We start from the raw sequence: 19,634 nt of genomic DNA on the forward strand, positions 1-19,634 counted from the left end.
TTCCTATGGACAAATGACAATACTTCCTATGGACAACGGACAATACTTCCTATAGGCAAATGACAATACTTCCTATGGACAAATGACAATACTTCCTATGGACAACCGACAATACTTCCTATGGACAAATGACAATACTTCCTATGGACAAATGACAATACTTCCTATGGACAACCGACAATACTTCCTATGGACAACCGACAATACTTCCTATAGGCAAATGACAATACTTCCTATGGACAAATGACAATACTTCCTATGGACAACGGACAATACTTCCTATAGGCAAATGACAATACTTCCTATGGACAAATGACAATACTTCCTATGGACAACCGACAATACTTCCTATGGACAACCGACAATACTTCCTATGGACAAATGACAATACTTCCTATGGACAACAGACAATACTTCCTATGTACAAATGACAATACTTCCTATGGACAACCGACAATACTTCCTATGGACAAATGACAATACTTCCTATGGACAAATGACAATACTTCCTATGGACAAATCACAATACTTCCTAATGGACAAATGACAATACTTCCTATGGACAAATGACAATACTTCCTATGGACAAATGACTACTTCCTATGGACAAATGACAATACTTCCTATGGACAACCGACAATACTTCCTATGGACAACCGACAATACTTCCTATGGACAAATGACAATACTTCCTATGGACAACCGACAATACTTCCTATGGACAACCGACAATACTTCCTATGGACAAATGGCAATACTTCCTATGGACAAAAGACAATCCTTACTTCCTATGGACAAATGACAATACTTCCTATGGACAAATGACAATACTTCCTATGGACAAATGACAATACTTCCTAATGGACAAATGACAATACTTCCTATGGACAAATGACAATATTTCCAATGGACAAATGACAATACTTCCTATGGACAAATGACAATACTTCCTATGGACAACCGACAATACTTCCTATGGACAACCGACAATACTTCCTATGGACAAATGACAATACTTCCTATGGACAACCGACAATACTTCCTATGGACAACCGACAATACTTCCTATGGACAAATGGCAATACTTCCTATGGACAAAAGACAATCCTTACTTCCTATGGACAAATGACAATACTTCCTATGGAAAATGACAATACTTCCTATGGACAAATGACAATACTTCCTATGGACAACTGACAATACTTCCTATGGACAAATGACAATACTTCCTATGGACAACTGACAATACTTCCTATGGGCAAATGACAATACTTCCTATGGACAAATGACAATACTTCCTATGGACAACTGACAATACTTCCTATGGGCAAATGACAATACTTCCTATGGACAAATGACAATACTTCCTATGGACAACTGACAATACTTCCTATGGGCAAATGACAATACTTCCTATGGACAACCGACAATACTTCCTATGGACAAATGACAATACTTCCTATGGACAAATGACAATACTTCCTATGGACAACCGACAATACTTCCTATGGACAAATGACAATACTTCCTATGGACAACCGACAATACTTCCTATGGAAAATGACAATACTTCCTATGGACAAATGACAATACTTCCTATGGACAAATGACAATAATTCCTATGGACAAATGACAATACTTCCTATGGACAAATGACAATACTTCCTATAGACAAATGACAATACTTCCTATGGACAAATGACAATACTTCCTATGGGCAACTGACAATACTTCCTATGGACAACCGACAATACTTCCTATGGACAAATGACAATACTTCCTATAGACAAATGACAATACTTCCTATGGACAAATGACAATACTTCCTATGGACAAATGACAATACTTCCTATGGACAAATGACAATACTTCCTATTGACAAATGACAATACTTCCTATGGACAAATGACAATACTTCCTATAGACAAATGACAATACTTCCTATGGACAAATGACAATACTTCCTATGGACAAATGACAATACTTCCTATGGACAACCGACAATACTTCCTATAGACAAATGACAATACTTCCTATGGGCAAATGACAATACTTCCTATGGACAAATGACAATACTTCCTATGGACAAATGACAATACTTCCTATAGACAAATGACAATACTTCCTATGGACAACCGACAATACTTCCTATGGACAAATGACAATACTTCCTATGGACAAATGACAATACTTCCTATAGACAACCGACAATACTTCCTATGGACAAATGACAATACTTCCTATTGACAAATGACAATACTTCCTATTGACAAATGACAATACTTCCTATGGACAAATGACAATACTTCCTATGGACAAATGACAATACTTCCTATGGACAACCGACAATACTTCCTATGGACAAATGACAATACTTCCTATTGACAAATGACAATACTTCCTATGGACAAATGACAATACTTCCTATAGACAACCGACAATACTTCCTATTGACAAATGACAATACTTCCTATGGACAACCGACAATACTTCCTATGGACAAATGACAATACTTCCTATGGACAAATGACAATACTTCCTATGGACAACCGACAATACTTCCTATGGACAAATGACAATACTTCCTATTGACAAATGACAATACTTCCTATGGACAACCGACAATACTTCCTATGGACAACCGATAATACTTCCTATGGACAACGGACAATACTTCCTATGGACAAATGACAATACTTCCTATGGACAACCGACAATACTTCCTATGGACAAATGACAATACTTCCTATAGACAAATGACAATACTTCCTATGGACAAAAGACAATCCTTACTTCCTATGGACAAATGACAATACTTCCTATGGAAAATGACAATACTTCCTATGGACAACGGACAATACTTCCTATGGACAAATGACAATACTTCCTATAGACAAATGACAATACTTCCTATGGACAACCGACAATACTTCCTATTGACAAATGACAATACTTCCTATGGACAAATGACAATACTTCCTATAGACAAATGACAATACTTCCTATGGACAAATGACAATACTTCCTATGGACAAATGACAATACTTCCTATGGACAACGGACAATACTTCCTATGGACAAATGACAATACTTCCTATAGACAAATGACAATACTTCCTATGGACAACCGACAATACTTCCTATGGACAAATGACAATACTTCCTATGGACAACCGACAATACTTCCTATGGACAAATGACAATACTTCCTATGGACAAAAGACAATCCTTACTTCCTATGGACAAATGACAATACTTCCTATGGAAAATGACAATACTTCCTATGGACAACGGACAATACTTCCTATGGACAAATGACAATACTTCCTATGGACAACCGACAATACTTCCTATGGACAAATGACAATACTTCCTATGGACAACGGACAATACTTCCTATAGGCAAATGACAATACTTCCTATGGACAAATGACAATACTTCCTATGGACAACCGACAATACTTCCTATGGACAAATGACAATACTTCCTATGGACAAATGACAATACTTCCTATGGACAACCGACAATACTTCCTATGGACAACCGACAATACTTCCTATAGGCAAATGACAATACTTCCTATGGACAAATGACAATACTTCCTATGGACAACGGACAATACTTCCTATAGGCAAATGACAATACTTCCTATGGACAAATGACAATACTTCCTATGGACAACCGACAATACTTCCTATGGACAACCGACAATACTTCCTATGGACAAATGACAATACTTCCTATGGACAACAGACAATACTTCCTATGTACAAATGACAATACTTCCTATGGACAACCGACAATACTTCCTATGGACAAATGACAATACTTCCTATGGACAAATGACAATACTTCCTATGGACAAATGACAATACTTCCTATGGACAAATCACAATACTTCCTAATGGACAAATGACAATACTTCCTATGGACAAATGACAATACTTCCTATGGACAAATGACTACTTCCTATGGACAAATGACAATACTTCCTATGGACAACCGACAATACTTCCTATGGACAACCGACAATACTTCCTATGGACAAATGACAATACTTCCTATGGACAACCGACAATACTTCCTATGGACAACCGACAATACTTCCTATGGACAAATGGCAATACTTCCTATGGACAAAAGACAATCCTTACTTCCTATGGACAAATGACAATACTTCCTATGGACAAATGACAATACTTCCTATGGACAAATGACAATACTTCCTAATGGACAAATGACAATACTTCCTATGGACAAATGACAATATTTCCTATGGACAAATGACAATACTTCCTATGGACAAATGACAATACTTCCTATGGACAACCGACAATACTTCCTATGGACAACCGACAATACTTCCTATGGACAAATGACAATACTTCCTATGGACAACCGACAATACTTCCTATGGACAACCGACAATACTTCCTATGGACAAATGGCAATACTTCCTATGGACAAAAGACAATCCTTACTTCCTATGGACAAATGACAATACTTCCTATGGAAAATGACAATACTTCCTATGGACAAATGACAATACTTCCTATGGACAACTGACAATACTTCCTATGGACAAATGACAATACTTCCTATGGACAACTGACAATACTTCCTATGGGCAAATGACAATACTTCCTATGGACAAATGACAATACTTCCTATGGACAACTGACAATACTTCCTATGGGCAAATGACAATACTTCCTATGGACAAATGACAATACTTCCTATGGACAACTGACAATACTTCCTATGGGCAAATGACAATACTTCCTATGGACAAATGACAATACTTCCTATGGACAAATGACAATAATTCCTATGGACAAATGACAATACTTCCTATGGACAAATGACAATACTTCCTATAGACAAATGACAATACTTCCTATGGACAAATGACAATACTTCCTATGGGCAACTGACAATACTTCCTATGGACAACCGACAATACTTCCTATGGACAAATGACAATACTTCCTATAGACAAATGACAATACTTCCTATGGACAAATGACAATACTTCCTATGGACAAATGACAATACTTCCTATGGACAAATGACAATACTTCCTATTGACAAATGACAATACTTCCTATGGACAAATGACAATACTTCCTATAGACAAATGACAATACTTCCTATGGACAAATGACAATACTTCCTATGGACAAATGACAATACTTCCTATGGACAACCGACAATACTTCCTATAGACAAATGACAATACTTCCTATGGACAAATGACAATACTTCCTATGGACAAATGACAATACTTCCTATGGACAAATGACAATACTTCCTATAGACAAATGACAATACTTCCTATGGACAACCGACAATACTTCCTATGGACAAATGACAATACTTCCTATGGACAAATGACAATACTTCCTATAGACAACCGACAATACTTCCTATGGACAAATGACAATACTTCCTATTGACAAATGACAATACTTCCTATTGACAAATGACAATACTTCCTATGGACAAATGACAATACTTCCTATGGACAAATGACAATACTTCCTATGGACAACCGACAATACTTCCTATGGACAAATGACAATACTTCCTATTGACAAATGACAATACTTCCTATGGACAAATGACAATACTTCCTATAGACAACCGACAATACTTCCTATGGACAAATGACAATACTTCCTATGGACAACCGACAATACTTCCTATGGACAAATGACAATACTTCCTATGGACAAATGACAATACTTCCTATGGACAACCGACAATACTTCCTATGGACAAATGACAATACTTCCTATTGACAAATGACAATACTTCCTATGGACAACCGACAATACTTCCTATGGACAACCGATAATACTTCCTATGGACAACGGACAATACTTCCTATGGACAAATGACAATACTTCCTATGGACAACCGACAATACTTCCTATGGACAAATGACAATACTTCCTATAGACAAATGACAATACTTCCTATGGACAAAAGACAATCCTTACTTCCTATGGACAAATGACAATACTTCCTATGGAAAATGACAATACTTCCTATGGACAACGGACAATACTTCCTATGGACAAATGACAATACTTCCTATAGACAAATGACAATACTTCCTATGGACAACCGACAATACTTCCTATTGACAAATGACAATACTTCCTATGGACAAATGACAATACTTCCTATAGACAAATGACAATACTTCCTATGGACAAATGACAATACTTCCTATGGACAAATGACAATACTTCCTATGGACAACGGACAATACTTCCTATGGACAAATGACAATACTTCCTATGGACAACCGACAATACTTCCTATGGACAAATGACAATACTTCCTATGGACAACCGACAATACTTCCTATGGACAAATGACAATACTTCCTATGGACAAAAGACAATCCTTACTTCCTATGGACAAATGACAATACTTCCTATGGAAAATGACAATACTTCCTATGGACAACGGACAATACTTCCTATGGACAAATGACAATACTTCCTATAGACAACCGACGGTGTTACGGTTTCTTTAAAAACCAAAGAAAAAAGTGTAAATAACATTAAAATCATCGTGTTCAAACCTCCTGAAAAAAAAAAAATTGTATATTAGATTGCGGCGGCACAGCGTGGCCACCGAATGTGATAAGTTACATTTTAAACGACCGTTTGGGCTCCATTCAGTTACACCGCTGGATCCTCGGCTGAACGCGATTATTTGCGGGGGAGGGGTGAAGGTGAGTGAGGTAATGACAGGTAATAGATTCAAAGTATGGCCTTGCTGTTTGCAAATCAATTTACATATGGTTGAATATTGAAGGCAAATTGCACATTATTCTGTAAAGGGTAAAAAAAAATAAAAAATACGAATTCTTTTTTTTTTTATTAGGCAACAGTGACATCTAGTGGCGATCTAGCAATTGTTTGATATCTGCATTTAAATTCGGCTGTAAGGAGCAACACAAAAAAACAGTTCATCGTTTGTTATAAAAATTTACAAACAGGTAATTTTTCTCTTTCACTGATGTGCGCTGATGAGGCGGCACTGATAGGTGGTACTGATAGGCACTGATAGGTGGCACTGATAAGTCAGCATTGATGGGTGCTGATAAACGACACTGATGGGCACTGATAGGTGGCACTGATAAGGCCCCACTGATAGGTGGCACTGATAGGTGACACTAATGGGCGCTGATGAGTCAGCATTGATGGGCACTTATAAGCAGCACTGATAGGCGGCACTGATAGGTGTCACTAATGGGCACTGATAGGTGGCACTGATAAAGTGGCACTAATAGGTGGAATTAATGGAGACTGATAAGTGGCAATGATGTACACTGATAGGTGGCACTGATGAGTCTGAATTAAAGGGCACTAATGAGGAGGCACTGATAGTTGGCACTGATGGGGCAGCATTGATGGGCACTGATGAGGAGGCACTGATGAGGAGGCACTGATAGGTGGCACTGATAAGGCCCCACTGATAGGTGGCACTGACAGGTGACACTAATGGGCACTGATGAGTCAGCATTGATGGGCACTTATAAGCAGCACTGATAGGCGGCACTGATAGGTGTCACTTATGGGCACTGATGGGTGGCACTTATGGGCACTGATAGGTGGCACTAATGGGCACTGATAGGTGGCACTGATGTACACTGATAGGTGGCACTGATGAGTCAGCATTGATGGGCACTAATGAGTAGGCACTGATAGTTGGTACCGATGAGGAGGCACTGATGGGCACCGATGAGGCAGCATTGAGGGACACTGATGAAGAGGCACTGATGGGCACTGATAGGTGGCACTGATGAGTCAGCATTGATGGGCACTGATGAGGAGGCACTGATGAAGCTGCACTCATAGGTGGCACTCGTGGGCACCGATGAGGCAGTATTGATGGACACTGATGAAGAGGCACTGATAGGTGGCACTGATGAGTCAGCATTGATGGGCACTGATGGGCACTGATAGGTTGCACCGATGGGCACTAATAGGTGTCACTGATAGGCACTGATAGGTGTCACTGATGGGCACTAATAGGTGTCACTGATAGGCACTGATAGGTGTCACTGATGGGCACTGATAGGCAAGGGTAGGTGAAACTGATAGGCAGCACTGATAGGTGGCACTGGTGGGCACTGCTTAGCAGCAGTGGGTGTTGAGTGTGTGGGACCAGTTTACACAAGCCGGTTACCGACTTCTGTTTATATCACGTGATCAGATACCATTGGCTGACAGCTATCACGTGGTAAGGGGCCGGGTTCCGCCCCTTCCTCTGATCTGTGATCGCCCGAGTCTCAGGGACGCACTAATCACAGGGGGAGCGCGCAGGCAGCACATGCACGGGGGGGGGGGACATACATGGACGCCCTCCCGGCAAATAAGGCCGGTGCTGGAGCCATCTTTGGGGTATAGCGCAGGCGGGAAGAGGTTAAAGCCGTAGACACTGCTTCATGAAAGGGCAGATGAGGCTTTTTTCGGTGATATTTTCTTGCACAAATTATTTCCTTGTTATGCAATCCAAAAAAAAACCTTAAAATGCTTCAGATCAGGGAGGTTTTACCCCCCCCCCCCCCCTTCAAGACCAGGCTATTTTTTTGCCATACGGAACTGCGTTAATTTAACTGGTAATTGCGCTGTCATGCAACGCCATACCCAAACAATATTTATATCATTTATTTTTTTCACCCAAATAGAGCTTTCTTTTGGTGGTATTTGTCCACCTCTGCGATTTTTATTTTTTTGTTATATAAACCAAAAAAGACAAAAAATTTGGGGGAAAAAAACAATATTTTCTACTTTGTTCTAAAACATATCAAATAAAATCAAATTGTTTCATACATTTAGAAGATTTAGCTCTTAGACTTTGTATCTCTCTACATCCTGTCTGATCAATGTTTATAAACAATGGCCTGGTTTCAAGAAGCAATTGCGCCTGTGTAACCATAGTTACGCAGCGCAATTGCTTACTTGCGCCGGCGTATCGAATGCTCCTGATTCAGGAACCTCATTACGCCGACTGCAGCCTAAGATATGCGCGGCATAAGGCTCTTATGCCGTCATATCTTAGGCTCTATTCTTACGAAGGCCGCTAGGTGGCGTTCCCGTTGTGCTCAGCGTATAGTATGCAAATTGCATACTAACGCCGATTCACTACCCTACGCGAGCCCTGCGTACGCAGTTTACGTCGTTTGCGTACGCCGGTTTTTGCGTAAGGCTGCCCCTGCTATTAGCAGGGGCAACCAATGCTACGTATACCCGTCGTTCCCGCGTCGCGTTTTTGAAAAATTACGTCGTTCGCGTAAGTGAATCGTGAATGGCGCTGGACGCCATTCACGTTCACTTTGAAGCAAATGACGTCCTTGCGACGTCATTTACCGCAATGCACGTCGGGAAAGTTTCCCGACGGAGCATGCGCACTACGTTCGGCGCGGGAACGCGCCTAATTTAAATGATCCACGCCCCCTATGGGATCATTTAAATTGCGCGCACTTACGCCAGGCATTTTTCAGGAGCGCCCACGCAATTTACGGAGCTACTGCTCCGTGAATCAAGCGTAGCACAGGTAATTTACGGAGGCGCAGCGGCAAAACGGTGCGCTGCGCCTCAGTAAGAACTGCGCAAATGTACCTGAATCTACCCCAGTGTTACTTTGTATCTCATGTCTCATCAATGTTTATAAACAATGTTACTTTGTATCGCTCTATCTCCTGTCTGATCAATGTTTATAAACAATGTTACTTTAGCTGTATACCCCACTGCATGCTGTGCTTTGTAGTGCATTGTTTCCTTTTACCATTAAAGGCCACCTTTTTAAGGTTTCTTTGGTGTGCGGCTGTCCATATCTTCTCTTCAAGTTTTAAGATGGCAATAAGATGGCAATAAGATGGCATAAGATGGCATCATGGCGGGGCCACAGATTTATGGATTACGAATGTATCATTTACATTTACACTTTAAAGCCAAAACAGGAAAAATCAGACAACTTGGAACGCGGCTCTCCCAGCCGTACCGAGATGAATGTCTCATTGGCTCCGGAATCACCCTTATCAACCCTCATCCAATCTTCCTAATGACTGGCCGGCAATAACAGCTGCTGCCAGTCTACCCTCGGGAGTGCCCGCGCCGGTTGAAGGCTGCGGTCTCTGGATAGGATGATCCTGGCAATGTGCGGCGCGGAAACTGCATACAAAACTATCGGGGTGATTGCCTAAAGCTGAAGCTTAATCTATTTGCCTTCCCCCTTTTATATACACAGGGGGTAAAACAAGTAAGTTGCCACTATGGTGCCATTAAACGCTGCTACTGTACCCATCAATTGCCGCCAGTGTGCCCCATCAGATGCTGCCAGTGTGCCCCATCAATTGTCGCTACTGTGCCCCATCAGATGCTGCCAGTGTGCCCCATCAATTGCTGCTACTGTGCCCCATCAGATGCTGCCAGTGTGCCCCATCAATTGCCGCTACTGTGCCCCATCAGATGCTGCCAGTGTGCCCATCAATTGCTGCTACTGTGCCCCATCAGATGCTGCCAGTGTGCCCATCAATTGCCGCTACTGTGCCCCATCAGATGCTGCCAGTGTGCCCATCAATAGCCGCTACTGTGCCCCATCAGATGCTGCCAGTGTGCCCATCAGTTGCCGCTACTCTGCCCCATCAAATGCTGCCATTGTGCCCCTTCAATTGTCGCTACTGTGCCCCATCAGATGCTGCCAGTGTGCCCATCAATTGCCGCTACGGTGCCACATCAGATGCTGCCAGTGTGCCCCATCAGTTGTCGCTACTGTGCCCCATCAAATGCTGCCAGTGTTTATGAATTGCTGCTACTGTGCCCCATCAAATGCTGCCAGTGTGCCCATCAATTGCTGCTACTGTGCCCCATCAAATTCTGCCAGTGTGCCGATCAATTGCTGCTACTGTGCCCCATCAAATGCTGCCAGTGTGCCCATCAATTGCTGCTACTGTGCCCCATCAAATGCTGCCAGTGTGCCCATCAATTGCTGCTACTGTGCCCCATCAAATGCTGCCAGTGTGCCGATCAATTGTCGCTACTGTGCCCCATCAGATTCAGCCAGTGTGCCGATCAATTGCCGATACTGTGCCCCATCAGATGCTGCCAGTGTGCCCATCAAACGCAGCTACTGTGCCTTCAAATGCAGCCACTGTACCCATAAATTGCCATCAATGTGCCATCAAACGCAGCTGCTGTACCCATCAATTGCTGACACTGTACCCATCAATTTCCGCCAGTGTGCCCCACTGAATGCTGCCATTGTGCCCATCAATTGCTGCTACAATGCCCCATTAAATGCTGCCAGTGTGCCCATCAATTGCCACTTACTGTGGCCCATCAAATGCTGCCAGTGTGCTGATCAATTGTCGCTACTGTGCCCCATCAAATGCTGCCAGTGTGTAAATGTGACTGACGGGGGAGGGGTTAACACTAGGGGACAAGGAAGGGGTTAAATGTGTTCCCTGGGAGTGATTCTAACTGTGGGGAGGAAGGGACTGACTGGGGAGGTGACCGATGGTTGTCCCTATGTACCCAGCATCGATCTCCTTTTCCTGACATCAATTGCCGCTACGGTGCCACATCAGATGCTGCCAGTGTGCCCCATCAGTTGTCGCTACTGTGCCCCATCAAATGCTGCCAGTGTTTATGAATTGCTGCTACTGTGCCCCATCAAATGCTGCCAGTGTGCCCATCAATTGCTGCTACTGTGCCCCATCAAATTCTGCCAGTGTGCCGATCAATTGCTGCTACTGTGCCCCATCAAATGCTGCCAGTGTGCCCATCAATTGCTGCTACTGTGCCCCATCAAATGCTGCCAGTGTGCCCATCAATTGCTGCTACTGTGCCCCATCAAATGCTGCCAGTGTGCCGATCAATTGTCGCTACTGTGCCCCATCAGATTCAGCCAGTGTGCCGATCAATTGCCGATACTGTGCCCCATCAGATGCTGCCAGTGTGCCCATCAAACGCAGCTACTGTGCCTTCAAACGCAGCCACTGTACCCATAAATTGCCATCAATGTGCCATCAAACGCAGCTGCTGTACCCATCAATTGCTGACACTGTACCCATCAATTTCCGCCAGTGTGCCCCACTGAATGCTGCCATTGTGCCCATCAATTGCTGCTACAATGCCCCATTAAATGCTGCCAGTGTGCCCATCAATTGCCACTTACTGTGGCCCATCAAATGCTGCCAGTGTGCTGATCAATTGTCGCTACTGTGCCCCATCAAATGCTGCCAGTGTGTAAATGTGACTGACGGGGGAGGGGTTAACACTAGGGGACAAGGAAGGGGTTAAATGTGTTCCCTGGGAGTGATTCTAACTGTGGGGAGGAAGGGACTGACTGGGGAGGTGACCGATGGTTGTCCCTATGTACCCAGCATCGATCTCCTTTTCCTGACAGGACGTGGGGCTCTGTGTTTACACACACAGACATCCACGTCCTTGTCTCTGTCACTGCCGATCGCGGGTACATCGCAGCCGCCAGGCACGCGCACCGGCATCTCAGTGGCTGGAGGACCCGAGGCCGTAAAAAAGACGGCCTTCCCGGCATTGTAGAGCCGCCTTGTGGCCGTCTTTTTACAATGGCCCGGCTCTGAAGAAGTTAATGTAAAAAAAAATAAACTAGTTCCTGGTCCTAGGTGGTTCAACTTCCTGTCCTAAGATCCCATTGCCTTCTGGGAAATGATGACACTCAGGAGTCTCTGGGCATTACTGTGTCTAAAAATCACCCAGCATGCACCTCTCCCTGAAAACCAGGAAGTAGAAGGAACTGGGCTTCACATGCCCACACCTATGATGGATACGACCACAACGTGAGCTGGAGGATATAAGGAAAGTGTCTGGAACGATTGGGGAGCTAGTAATATGTTTCAGGGACTATTTAATGTGAATGATGTAGGACCGCGGGAAGACCGCCATCGGTCCCACTCCCCGTTTGCGGGCTGTGCACTCAAACATCATGGAAAATGTGGGGTTTTTACCGCGCTAGAGTTATAAGAAACATATACAGCTGCAACAAAAACGATCAGATACAGTGGAACCTCAGATTGCGGGTAAAGCGCTTAACGAGCGTTTCGCACTGTATTTCTAAAAATCGTAACTCGGTTTGTGAGCGTTGTCTCGCGAAACGAGCAGGATTCAGGCCAAAGCGGTGTGCAGTACCGCGTTTGGCCTGAGGTGGGGGGGCGCCAGGGAGTCGAAGGCAGGGAAAGGCCCGAGGACAGCTCAGCTGACCTCGGCAGATCTCGAGAACAAAGTCTTTCCGAGGTTTGCCGAGGTCAGCCGAGCTGTCCTCGGGCCTTTCCGGCTATTTCTGAGGCTCTCTGCCCCCCCCCCCAACCTCTGGCCGCATACGGTATTGCATGGCATTGAAGTCAATGTGGAACTAATTATTTTCGTTTCCATTGACTTCAATTGGGAAACTCGCTTTGATATGCGAGTACTTTGGATTAACTGACATATTGAACTGACATATTGAACTGACATATTGAACTGACATATTGATTGACATATTGAACTGACATATTGATTGACATATTGAACAGACAACAGACATATTGATTGACATATTGAACTGACATATTGAACTGACATATTGGATTGACATATTGATTGACATATTGAACTGACATATTGATTGACATATTGAACTGACATATTGAACTGACATATTGATTGACATATTGAACAGACAACAGACATATTGAACTGACATATTGAACTGACATATTGAACTGACATAATAATTGACATATTGAACTGACATATTGAACTGACATATTGATTGACATATTGAACTGACATATTGAACAGACATATTGAACAGACATATTGATTGACAAATTGAACAGACATATTGAACTGACATATTGAACTGACATATTGAACAGACATATTGAACAGACATATTGATTGACAAATTGAACAGACATATTGATTGACATATTGAACAGACATATTGATTGACATATTGAACTGACATATTGAACAGACATATTGATTGACATATTGAACTGACATATTGAACTGACATATTGAACTGACATATTGAACAGACATATTCAACAGACATATTGATTGACAAATTGAACAGACATATTGATTGACATATTGAACAGACATATTGATTGACATATTGAACAGACATATTGAACAGACATATTGATTGACAAATTGAACAGACATATTGATTGACATATTGAACAGACATATTGAACTGACATATTGAACAGACATATTGATTGCCATATTGAACAGACATATTGATTGGCATATTGAACTGACATATTGATTGCCATATTGAACAGACATATTGATTGGCATATTGAACAGACATATTGAACTGACATATTGATTGACATATTGAACAGACATATTGAACAGACATATTGATTGACATATTGATTGACATATTGATTGCCATATTGAACTGACATATTGATTGACATATTGAACAGACATATTGATTGCCATATTGAACAGACATATTGATTGGCATATTGAACAGACATATTGATTGCCATATTGAACAGACATATTGATTGGCATATTGAACTGACATATTGATTGACATATATTGAACTGACATATTGATTGACATATTAAACTGACATATCGAACTGACATATTGATTGACATATCGGATTGACATATTGAACTGACATATTGAACAGACATATTGACATATTGAACAGACATATTAATTGACATATTGAACAGACATATTGATTGACATATTAAACTGATATATTGATTGACAACTTGAACAGACATATTGATTGACATATTGAACTGACATATTGAACTGACATATTGAACAGACGTATTGATTGACATATTGAACAGACATATTGATTGACATATTAAACTGATATATTGATTACGTGATCAGGAATCAATCTGAGGCAGGATTTATGATTTCTCCAATCACAAGCAGGGGGCGGGGATTGTGCTCCTCCAGGCATTCCCTGCCAGGACAAGTACTGTCAGTGAGTAAAGCGGTGATGTGACGGCCTTTTTTGGGGGCATCAGATTGGTCCGGGGGGGTGGCTGTGTCAGTTTCATTCCGGGACACTGTATTGTACTGGAATGAAGGTGCCCGGGTCAGACCTGAAAAATATGCGACTTTCCCCCGGGCAATCCGGGACACGTGGACTGGTCACCCTAGAGCACATAGACCCAGTGATGCCATCACTGGGTCCAAAATAAGGTATGTAATGAAAACAGAAAAAATGTGATGAGGAGGGAGGAACCAGGGAAGGCAAAATATAAGCAGATTAAACTTCAGCTTAAAGGGTTGCAAGGATTTATTTATTTAAAGCTCTTATCCATTAAGAGGATCTGTTGTCTCCTTAAGAGGAGAATCCCAACAATGTCGGAGAAGCTCATTGCTCTCCTTATCATGAGATAGTGCTGACGAGCCGGGTTCCCTCCGGAGTTTGCCATTCATTTTAAGTCTGCCCCTTCCTGTCACGATGAATCACCCCCTCCCCCCTCCCAGCAATGACAGGCTGAACATGACATTATACATTATGGACGGGAGGGAAAGGTTAGCACTTTGAAATGTTAAAAGCCTCTTCGCCGCGCTCCTTGTGGGAAAAGCCGTCTCCTGCGGCGTCTTTTCTCAAAACAAAAAAAAGATGCATTATAAGACCGCCCCCCCCCCTCGAGTGCCGTACAGAATCCCCCAACGTGCGCCCTTCTAGCGCATTCAGCACTTTTATAGTTGCAGGCGGTGGCGGCGGTGGTGATGACTCGTTCTTTACTGGCCTGCCGCCCAAAAAACAGTCAAAGCGGAAAAGTGAATACGTTTAGGAGAGACGTCACTTGGAATACGGCATAAAAGCTGCTCAAATCATTGAGAAATAACGAAAGGAGACGTCACAGTGGCGGTGCATCCATAAAGGGCGCACGGCGCCGCCCCCTCTCTCCTGCCATCCCTCCATCACCATAGATAGAACTGTGCATTGCATGAATCTATCTATGGTTGCCACTGCCGCCCCCTATTCAGGTGTTCCGGCCCCTTGTCGGGTGCCGGGCACCTGAATTACAGCGGCGGGGTATTTTTTGGAAGCGCCTGATAAGAGTCGTAGGCTTTAATAGGCGCCCAAAAAGGCGAACAGCGGGCGCCATGCTTGGCGTTTGCAGTTCACTCAGCGTTGTGTTAGGAAAGCAAATTAATATTCGCTTTCCTAACACGGTACCGCCTCTCAACCAGTCAAGTGCTGGGGTCTGTTACCTGTCACCTGATTGGCTGAAATGACAGGCGCCGTGATTGGATGCACACTGGCAGCAATTGATGGGCACAGTAGCGGCAATTTATGGGTACAGTGGCTGTGTTTGATGGACACCGTGGCGTCAATTGATGGGCACAGTAGCTACGTTTGATGGCACAGTTCTCTAGGGTGTTAGGAAATATATGTGTATATATATATATACAGTATCTATATATATATATATTATGTTTGGGGGTTCTAAGTAAATTTTTAACTTGTAAACACCAAATCTCAGAAAGAGGCTCGGTCCTTAACCACTTCAGCCCCGAAAGATTTGGCTGCCCAATGACCGGTCCATTTTTTCCAATTCGGCACTGCGTCGCTTTAACTGACAATTTTGCGGTTGTGCGACGTGGCTCCAAAACAAAATTTACGTCCTTTTTTCCCCCAAATAATAGAGATTTCTTTTGGTGGTATTTGATCACCTCTGCGGTTTTTATTTTTTGGCGCTATAAACAAAAATAGAGCGACAATTTTGAAAAAAAAAAGCAATATTTTTTACTTTTTGCTATAATAAATATCCCCCAAAAATAAATATATATATATATATATATATATATATATATATGTATAAAAAAAGTTTTCCCTCAGTTTAGGCCGATACGTATTCTTCTACGTTTATTGATTGGTTTGCGCAAAAGTTATACCGTCTACAAAATAGGGGAAAGAATTTTTGCTTTTTTTTTATAATTTTTTGTTTATTAGTAATGGCGGCGATCAGCGATTTTTATCAGGACTGCGATATTATGGCGCACACATCGGTCACTTTTGACGCTATTTTGGGACCATTGTCATTTATACAGCGATCAGTGATATAAAAATGCACTGATTACTGTGTAAATGACACTGACAGTGAAGGGGTTAATCACTAGGGGGCGAGGAAGGGGTTAAAGGGGTTGTAAAGGTACAATTTTTTTTCCCTAAATAATCCTTTGGATTTAATTGCGTTCACATCGCCGTGTCGAAAACACCTACAAATAGATTTTCGACAAAGAAGGAAATCCATTGTGATCGATGACATCTCTGATCAATGACATCTCTAATCGATGACATCTCTGATCGATGAAATCTCTGATCAATGACATCTCTGATCAATGACATCTCTGATCAATGACATCTCTGATCAATGACATCTCTGATCAATAGACATGAGCACACTGAAATATTTTGTTTCGTAATTTCGTTTTCGTCCAATTTTTTTATTTAGTTACTCCCGAAATTCGTTTTTATTTATTTTGTTTTTCATAAAAAACACATTCGTCCGAAAATCCAAATTAAGGTCGAATCATCTGTCATTGAAGGCTTATGGTGTCAGAAGAAGAAGGAGGAGGAGGAGAAGGAGAAGAAGAAGGATGAGAAGGAGAAGGAGGAGAAGGGGAAGGAGGAGAAGGAGGAGAAGGAGGAGAAGTAGAAGGAGGAGAAGGAGGAGAAGGAGAAGGAGGAGAAGGAGGAGAAGTAGAAGGAGGAGAAGGAGAATGAGGAGAAGGAGGAGAAGGAGAAGGATGAGAAGGAGAAGGAGAAGGAGGAGAATGAAAAGGAGGAGAAGGAGGAGAAGAAGGAGAAGGAAGAGAAGGAGAAGGAGGAGAAGGAGAAGACGGAGAAGAAGAAGGAGAAGGAGGAGGAGAAGGAGAAGGAGAAGAATGAGAAGGAGAAGGAGGAGAAGAAGAAGGAAGAGAAGGGGGAGAAGGAGGAGAAGAAGAAGGAGAAGGAGGAGAAGAATGAGAAGGAGAAGGAGGAGAAGGAGGAGAAGAAGGAGAAGGAGGAGAAGAAGGAGAAGGAGGAGAAGAAGAAGGAGGAGAAGGAGGAGAAGAAGGAGGAGAAGGAGGAGAAGGAGAAGGAGGAGAAGAAGGAGAAGGAGGAGAAGGAGGATAAGAAGGAGGAGAAGGAGGAGGAGAAGGAGGAGAAGGAGAAGGATGAGAAGGAGAAGGAGGAGAATGAAAAGGAGGAGAAGGAGGAGAAGAAGGAGAAGGAAGAGAAGGAGAAGGAGGAGAAGGAGAAGAAGGAGGAGAAGAAGGAGGAGGAGAAGGAGAAGGAGGAGGAGAAGGAGAAGGAGGAGAAGGAGAAGGAGGAGAAGAAGAAGGAAGAGAAGAGGGAGAAGGAGGAGAAGAAGAAGGAGAAGGAGGAGAAGAATGAGAAGGAGAAGGAGGAGAAGGAGAAGGAGGAGAAGAAGGAGGAGAAGGAGGAGAAGGAGGAGAAGGAGGAGGAGAAGGAGGAGAAGGAGGAGGAGAAGGAGGAGGAGAAGGAGGAGGAGAAGGAGGAGGAGAAGGAGGAGAAGGAGAAGGAGGAGAAGGAGGAGAAGGAAAAGGAGGAGAAGGAGAAGAAGGAGAAGAAGGAGAAAGAGGAGAAGGAGGAGAAGGAGGAGAAGAAGAAGGAAGAGAAGGAGGAGAAGAAGGAGGAGAAGGAGAAGGAGGAGAAGGAGGATAAGGAGAAGGAGGAGAAGAAGAAGGAAGAGAAGAAGGAGAAGGAGAAGGAGGAGAAGGAGGATAAGGAGAAGGAGGAGAAGAAGAAGGAAGAGAAGAAGGAGAAGGAAGAGGAGAAGGAGAAGGAGGAGAAGAAGGAGGAGAAGGAGGAGAAGAAGAAGGAGGAGAAGGAGAAGGAGAAGGAGGAGAAGGAGGAGGAGAAGGAGGAGGAGAAGGAGGAGAAGGAGAAGAAGGAGGAGAAGGAGGAGAAGAAGGAGGAGAAGGAGAAGAAGGAGAAGAAGGAGAAAGAGGAGAAGGAGGAGAAGGAGGAGAAGAAGAAGGAAGAGAAGGAGGAGAAGAAGGAGGAGAAGGAGGAGAAGGAGGAGAAGGAGAAGGAGGAGAAGGAGGATAAGGAGAAGGAGGAGAAGAAGAAGGAGAAGGAGGAGGAGAAGGAGAAGGAGAAGGAGGAGAAGGATCTTTAAAAAAAAAATGGACTCTTCTTCATGTCTCTCTAATGTCTAATCTTTTCTCTTTATGTAGAATAATATTGGACTAATAGCGTTAAGGTTAGGCACATTCGACCGCAACAAAAACGAAAATAAAGCATTTGTTTATGTCGGATCTTTCGGTTTTCGTTTTCTGTGCTTTCGTTATCGTTTGTTAAAACGAAAATACCTGAAATTCGGAAGATAACGAATGCACATGTCTACTGATCAATGACATCTCTGATCAATGTTTACAAAGTATCACTTTCTTCCCTCGGCTCTGATCTCTGAGGGTCTTTGGGCTCCGACACAAAATATAAAAGTTCCTCCTATCCTCCGGATCTCGCACACTACAGCGATTTCCCGCGGCTCTTCTCTCTCCGGCAGAACCTCCTCCTCCATCTGGGCCACGGAATGTTCTGCCAATTCATCGGATCATCGTC

The 19,634-nt window shown here is 42.8% G+C and overlaps 1 protein-coding gene across 1 annotated transcript; it reads left to right on the top strand.

The window, feature by feature from the left end:
- Positions 1 to 18,201: 18,201 nt before the first annotated feature.
- LOC120913008 (nucleolar protein 58-like) lies at positions 18,202 to 18,846 on the top strand (the record flags this gene model as incomplete). Its single annotated transcript, XM_040322655.1, has 1 exon — positions 18,202 to 18,846. A coding segment is annotated over one exon (645 nt), but the record flags the coding sequence as incomplete, so codon positions are not given.
- Positions 18,847 to 19,634: the final 788 nt, after the last annotated feature.

This window comes from Rana temporaria, chromosome 9, assembly GCF_905171775.1.
Source record: "Rana temporaria chromosome 9, aRanTem1.1, whole genome shotgun sequence".
NCBI lineage: Eukaryota > Metazoa > Chordata > Amphibia > Anura > Ranidae > Rana > Rana temporaria.